The 7,756-nt window shown below is 39.7% G+C and overlaps 1 protein-coding gene across 2 annotated transcripts in view; it reads left to right on the forward strand.

Annotated features, from left to right (window-relative positions):
• GTF2A1 (general transcription factor IIA subunit 1) overlaps positions 1–7,756 on the forward strand; it is a 44,610-nt gene that overhangs the window by 615 nt on the left and 36,239 nt on the right. For both annotated transcript variants that reach the window (XM_004698748.2, XM_045287899.1), the window contains exon 2: positions 1,479–1,580. In XM_004698748.2, the coding sequence (XP_004698805.1) occupies positions 1,479–1,580 (102 nt within the window). The remainder of the gene's footprint in view (positions 1–1,478; positions 1,581–7,756) is intronic.

Here is a 7,756-nt window from a genome sequence, read left to right on the forward strand (position 1 = left end):
CGGAGAAGGGGCTCCCCGAGCAGCCGCCGCACCAAAACCGCGTCTGGGGAATTGGGCGCGTCCCCGAGATGTGCCGCGATCCACTTTAACGCAGTGGGAGGCTGCTGGCCACTTGGGGGGCCCTCGGCGGCTGCCTGGCCGGGAGGGTTTCGGACCCTTCGCTGGGGCCATTTTACGGTAGCGCAAAAAGGACGAAGGTTGCAAAGTACTTATCTCGTTTCCCTCCGAAACGGGAAAATGGCGAAGGGGAAGCAAAACCCCCATCGTCCCTGCGACTGGCAAAAGCACCGAAACCGATCCTAAATGCCGACAGTGCGCCGGCTTTCGCCCTAAGATGTGCCGACTGGTGCCCCGTTTGCCCCTTTTTGGTTCCTTGCGATCACGTAGGTTTGCAAAAAGCAGTCACATCCATAACCTTGTCAGCCCCCACCGCAATGTGAGCACTAGCCCACCCGACTCATTCTTTTTATTGTGACCATAAAGCACGTCTTTGCCCGGTCCCGAAAGCCGCAGCGCAGCCCGCGGCCGCCCGACACCGTACCGTTGGCGACTCAGGTCGATCCATCATGGCTGCGGCCGCCTAGCCTGCTTTTCAGCCCCTGAGCCTTGTGGTCCTCCTCCCTTTGGCTGCCCTGTTTATATAGAGCCATTGCCGCTCTCTAATATAGACTCTGCCAGGATGGGAAGGTGCTTTTCAGGCCTACGTCACCGCCTCTCCATTTAAACACCAGATCCGGCTTTAAATAGTGAGAGCGGCGGCGAGCGGGGCTGGGAGGTGCGTGCTCCCGAGGCGAGTGGCTGGCGCGTGCAGAGCTTCATTTATGCCCCCCGACCCCCCACCCCCGGCGGCCGCCCCTGCATGGCTAACGGGGGGCTGCCTCCCGAACCCCCCCCCCTCCCCCATGCCTGGTTGGATACAGCCGCTCAAGTGGGCTTTCTTTGTTTGCCAGGGGGAAATGTGTCGAATTTCTGTCTGTTCTATTCTATACCTAGATACACAAATAACATTGTTCTTTTAAAGAGAACTTTGATTCAAATGGTTGTATTTCAAGGGGGTGCATTATTGTCTGAGAATTTAGAGTACTTTCTGCATTAAGTGTCAGCGACCGAGGACTTGATTTGGGTATTTTGTTTATCGAGTAGTCTTTCACGAAGCATTAGAAATACAACTCCCAATATTTTCATTGTTTGGTTTTCTTATTGTTTGTGAATTTGGCCAGTAGACAAAGGAAAACAGCAAGGGTTTCAAAGGAATTGGGGGTTTGCCCGATTATTCCCCAGGCACGATTTTGGATGAGTGGCCAACACTTAGCTGTAGGATTTTAACGCTCACCGTACATTTATCTGTATTATAATTTCTAAAATACGTCTTCCATAGTTGGCAAAAAATGACTGAACATAATTTGCATTCGTGAAAACGTGCTATGCATTTTGGTGTATGTGAAATTTTTTTCAACAGTTTCGTTTTTCTTTCAAAGCCTAAACTGTACAGATCTGTGATTGAAGATGTTATTAATGATGTGAGAGACATATTTCTGGATGATGGAGTAGATGAACAAGTTTTGATGGAATTAAAAACTGTGAGTTTGTCCTTTTTGTCATAATTTTCAAAATACTTTCTTGATCCAAATGTTACTCCACAATTCTCTAATGACGGGAATGTTTGCTTTTGTTTCGGGAAACAATGCAAGTTTAGTGAAGGGGGACTTTGGTTTATAACTCTTGAGTTTCAAATTCCACCCAATCTCTACCAAATACTCTTCTTCTGGCTTTGGGAAAGCTTTTCCTTGTTTTACTTTACTTTTCTCCAGGGTGATAATTAGCTTATCCCAGAGGCTTGTTTTGAGGATTAAATGCCATAACCATATAAAATGCTTGGCATAATACTTGGCAATAAGTGAATGATTATTAGTGATTAACACTATACATTTTATTGTCGAATTACTAGACAAACTTATTAGCAGCTTGAAAAAAATTTTTTTAAATACTCTTAATGTTACCTGTATATGAACTGTTGCTGTGTGTGGGGATTGAGTAAATTGCACTATAGAAGAATTTAGGGTTCCGAGTCAGGTGCCTTATGTGACCAGATGTTAGATTTTTAACATTTTATTTGGGGAGCTGACATCTGTCTAATGGATTTCCTTGGATCTAAGGCAAGATAAATATATATTTAGCATTTGTGATTTTCTGATACAACGACTCGTGAAGTCAAGTTGACTGATTGTGGCCCCTTTGCTTAGAATACTGGCTCTCAAATGTAGTCCTTGTACTCCTGGAAGTTCCCTTGAGTCCCTTTCAGGAGGTCAGCCAGATGCCAAGTCTGAATAACCAAAATCTCTTCATCGTTTTTTTCAATTAAAAATTGTGTGTTTTGGGGGGGAAATTAAAATGGCTAGTTAAACAGGGAAAAAAAATTAAAATGGCTAAACTCATGACTTACCTGTTTGCATTAAATGCTCTATTCTTTTAAGCCATTTCTTACTAAAAGAAACTAAGTTAGGGTCCTGCGAACAAAATTTGTGCTTTACTGCTTTGTAAATCCTCACAGTTTAATGAATGCTAAAGGATATTTGTTATGGTCTTAATTATTCACACAGCCAAGATATGGAATGTATTACTTTGTAACTTGTTATTAAGCAAACAAAACTCACCAATTTATTGTGGTAATAAAACATGTTCTTAGAATGTTTAGACATCTGTGAGCAGCGTTTCTAGTGTTTTCAATACAAATCTGCCTTTGTGAAAGGAGCAATATATAGATTTCAGCATTGAGTAAGTCTAAATATTCAAGTGAGAGAATATCACTTCTGATACAGAGTCGCAGGGGGCAGGAGTAATTTAAACTCTAACCCAGGGATATGAATAACAAAAGAATAAGCTTATGTAATGCAGCGTGAATATTTTGCAATTTTTTGATGCTCTAATGATTGCCCTTGTATTGTGTAGCTTTGTGATCTTGATAGGAAGTACATTTTTAGGTGTAGGAAATTAGACCCAAAGAATTTGTAAGTAGTTTACCTCCGATTGTTCACTATTTGTACTTTTCATTATGAAAATATAGGAGATTGTTTTTTCCTTCTTGTCCTAGGACAGTGGGTCGCGAACCCTTTGGGGGTTGAACGACTCTTTCACCGGGGTCGCCGATTCATAACAGTAGCAAAATTACAGTTAATAAGTAGCAACGAAACTAATTTTATGGTTGGGGGGGGGGTGTCACCACAACATGAGGAACTGTATTAAAGGGTCACCGCATTAGGAAGGTGGAGAAACCACTGTCCTAGTAGAATCCAGGCATTGTCTATAAAGAGACCAAATATCTCCACTTGTGCTTTTTTCCATTGAGCTGTTTTATACACAAACACACACACACACACACACACACACATTTTACCAGGCATGCAGTCACTTTTAGTGGATAATTTTAACAACAAAACCTTTGAACCCTCCCTCAACTTTGAATTCCTAGTGTTTACCACAATGTCTGACACATGTAGTTGATATTCAGTAAATACTTAACAGAACTATTTAAAACAAAATGTTTCCAGACTCTTTTTGTTTTTATGTTTGTATGTATGTATGTATGTTTCAAGACTCTTAACTGAGCAAAAATTCAGTATTTTTTTATTTTTAAAATGGGACTTAATGTTCTATCCCGGCCAATAATTACAGTTAAAAATAAGACTGTTAGACTAAATGAGTCTGTTATTTTATTTCTCAAAGTACATTTCTTCAGGCCTTAATTGGAATCTCCACGATGTGCTGCCCTAATTTTAACGTTTGGACAGCTAGCACTGTCTGATAGAACTTCCTGTGATGATTGGAGTGTTCTGTGTCTATGCTGTTGAGTATGGCTGCCACTAGGCTATTGATAAGCACTTGAAATGTGGCTAGTGGAACTGAGGACCTGAATTTAAATTTTTACTTCTGTTAAATTATCGTATTATATCGGACCATAAAGGTTTAGACATTGTTACTGATAAAAACAGACATTAATTTTGCATTTCGTAGTTGATAAAGGGCTGTTATTTGTTCTCCCTCCCATTCACTCTTTTTTTTTTTGTAAAGAAAAACATTTTACAAGCTTTTATCAAAAGGTGAGGCTGTGAAGAATACAAGGTGTATTAAGTTACTTCATCACTGTCATTTGCTACTGTTATGAATCGGGCCACCCCTGTGAAAGGGTCGTTTGACCCCAACGGGGTTGCAACCCACAGATGGGGAACCACTGCTCTATGGGACCTAGAAAATACATACTAAAACAGTCCTGGTTTCCAAGAAACCTATATATATTTGATTGTGAAGTATGTTTTTTTATTGATGTCTGAGAGTGAGAGTGAGTAGAATAATAGTTTAGAAATTCTTTTTCAAGTGAATGATAAAATCATCCTGATTTCTGTACTGTCAGACATACTTAAGTTGGATATGACTAACAAATGGTAATAGAGATAAAACCGAAAAGGTGAGAGGATTGTCCTCAATTGGAGGCAAATCTGACATTTAGTCAGCCTGTCTCTACATCAGTTTTTTTCCCCTCGTAGCGCTATTGACATGTGGACCAGGTAATTTGATAATCCACCTGATAGTTTGTATTGTTGTAAGAGAGTGTGGTGACAGAATTGATGATTGGGAGCATCTTAACATAGAGGGTTTGATTGGCACATGGTTGCCCCATACATTATTACAAAGCAAGAGACAGGATGAAAACATCTTGGAAAAATAACACCTACTGCAGAATCGCTTTGCAACTTTCATTTAATAGTGATTGTGTTGCATCTTCAGGAATAAGCAGTCTATCTTTTGCAAGTTAGTTCAGTTCTTTTTCCTCTCTTCATCTTGTGATGCTATTAGTTGCCATCAAGTTGATTCTCTGGGTGACTTTGTGTTAATGGACAGAGTAGAACTATTAAGATAAGATTTTCTTGGCTGCAGTTTATTTTTTATTGTTTGTTTGCTTTTTAAATTATTTTTTACAACATATATGCACTTTTTATCATAAGCTGAGTGAAGGTTTACAGAGCAAGACCATCAGTTTTACATTCAACAATTTATATACATTGTTTCGTCATATTCATTGCAATCCCCTCAGTGTACCTCTCCGTGTTTCCTGCTTCTGTTCATACTTTTTCTTGACCCTTTGCTTCTTTTTGTTTTAAATCATTTTATTGGGGATTCATACAACTCTTACCACAATCCATACATACATCCATTGTGTCAAGCACATTTGTACATTTGTTACCACCATCATTCTCAAAACATTTTCTTTCTAGTTGAGTCCTCTTGGCTGCAGTTTTATGGAAGCAGATTTCTAAGCGTTTTTCATCTTAGTGCTGTGTGGAATTTTAAAAGTGCTCACATTTTGGTTAGCAGTCAAGTACCAACTGTACCACTTAAGAAACCTCATCTAGTTAGAAACCAAAAATAATCTCAAACTCACTGCCTCAAGTCAGTGCTGACTCATAGCAACCCCTTGTGGATTTCTGAGCCTGTAACTGTTTACGGGAGTAGAAAGCCCAGTCTTTCTCATCTGGAGCTGCTGGTGGTTTCAAACTGCCGATCATGCAGATTGTAACTCAGTGAATCACCACTATGCCACCAGGGATCCTTCAGCCAGTTGTAAGGGATAGGAAATAAAATGGAGCATATCTCTGCTATTCTTTTTTTGCACCTCAGACTGCCTTGTCGTGGATGAGTTTATTTCAGTCTGAAGTTCATTTTTTAGAACTTCCTTAAGTGAAAATCTCTTGATGGATTCTCTCAGTTCAAGTTTATCTGAACATGTCTTAATTTATGCTCTTGCCTCAAAATTTTCCTGGGTACCCAATTTTGGGCTAACAGTTATTTTATTGAATACTTATAAGACATTCTGTCATTTCTGGCTTCCCTTGATGCCCTTGAGAATTATAATTTATTAGATCTTCTCTTTGGTGTTCTGCAATTTCACTATGATATATCTAGGCATAATTACATTACTGTGGTTTCATCTTGCCTTGGGTATATGTTTGTGCTTCATAAATGAGTATGCTTGCATTTTACTGGTTCTAAACAATTTTTAGCAATTATCTCTTTAAATATTGCCTTTGTTTCCTTCCTTCTGTTCTTTCCTTACAGAAATCTCCAGTTAAGCATAAACGAGGTGCTCATTTTATCCTCTTAGTTTTTCCCAATTTTTAGTCCCTTAGCTGCAGTCTTGTACATTCTTTGGTTGTGTCTTTCCATCCCTTTACTCAGCCCCTAGTCTAATGTTAAACTTGTCTGTCCATTGATGGAGTTTTCTATTTGTGTTTTCAAAAGCAAAAAAAAAAAATTAATTTTAGGTACTCCATTTGGTTAAATTTTAAGATCTTCTAAATCATCCCTCATAATTACTCATTGTTTTCTTATCTCTCCAATGTCATCCTTTTTCTTTAAATCATTCCAGTAATAAACCAACTTTCATTGAATATATGCCAGGTCATACTCACCATAAATAGGACAGAGTAGAATTGCTCTAAATTTTTATGGGAGCTGACAGCTCCATCTTTCTCCCGCAGAGTGACTGATAGGTTTGAAGGACATTAGCTTAGTGTAGCCCAATGCTAAGCCCACCAGGGCTCCCTGTTGATGATATAGTCTATCTCTGAGAGTTGCATTAGCTGAAAAATGAGGGATAGGAGGAGGCTATAAAATCATAGTGTTGGCTTGCTGGTCTTAGAATCGGAAGGTATAATTACTTGGTCTTTATCTCTGACAATACAAAGAGTTTTTTCTGTTTAGATCCAGGAAGTGCTTCCATTCTTGGATTGTATGGCCCTTCATGGTTTTGATGGAGGACTTATGAACTCCACTTCTGCTGGTTATGCAAGTGACTGCTAATGGGGTAACCCTTTCCCCCCGACATTGTTTCTAGGGAGCTGTCAATATTAGAAATAGTGTTAAGACCTATCTTTAACTTGGGAATAATCACCAGGATAAGCCCAAAGCTGACTTCCACGACATACTTCAATTCTTAAACTTTTTTTTAATCAGTTCTGACACCAGTTGTTCTTTGCACAGCACACTGCCCTTCTCTGCTGTCCTTGATAATCCCTTGCGACAGCTGCAAAAAATTCACAGGCTTTACTTAGCATTAGGTGGCTTAGATTTATTAAGGAAGTAACGAGTGCACCTCAGGATTGGGATCTACAGGCTACAATTCAGAATCCGGAAGCATGGAAGCAGAGACTCCCTTCTTCACCGTAAGACAATTCACTCAACCCCTTTAGGACAGGGTCCTCTGCCACTGGGCCTCTTCTAAACCTCTCTTTGTCTGCAGAGAGCCCCCTTAATCTGTGGTAATAGCTCTTTTATGAAGGTCTTTGCTCATACTCCTCCTCACTTCTCCTCTTCCTCTTCTCTCCCCCCCTTTCTGCTTTTTGTCTAAAAAGCCTTGGATTGGCTGCATGTATGAGGAGACTTTAGAAAGTTCCTGGAAAGATTATATTATTATCTTCTCATTCAATTTTTCCATGAAGTTAAAAAAAAATTCCTCTCATGCTCTGTGCACAATTGTTTGTCAATGTCAAGGCCACTCATTCTTACTAATCTTTAGGCATGTCATTTGCCTAGTAAGCTATAAATAAAAATAAAATTCACTGCCATGTAGCCCATGCTGACTTATGGCGACCCTGTCGGACAGGGTAGAATTGCCTCTGAGTTTCCAAGACTGTAACTCTTTTTTTTTTTTTTTTTTAACATTTTATTAGGGGCTCCTCCAACTGTTATCCCAATCCATACA

This window comes from Echinops telfairi, unplaced genomic scaffold, assembly GCF_000313985.2.
Source record: "Echinops telfairi isolate 266 unplaced genomic scaffold, ASM31398v2 ScPeMD7_18;HRSCAF=68, whole genome shotgun sequence".
Classification (NCBI taxonomy): domain Eukaryota; kingdom Metazoa; phylum Chordata; class Mammalia; order Afrosoricida; family Tenrecidae; genus Echinops; species Echinops telfairi.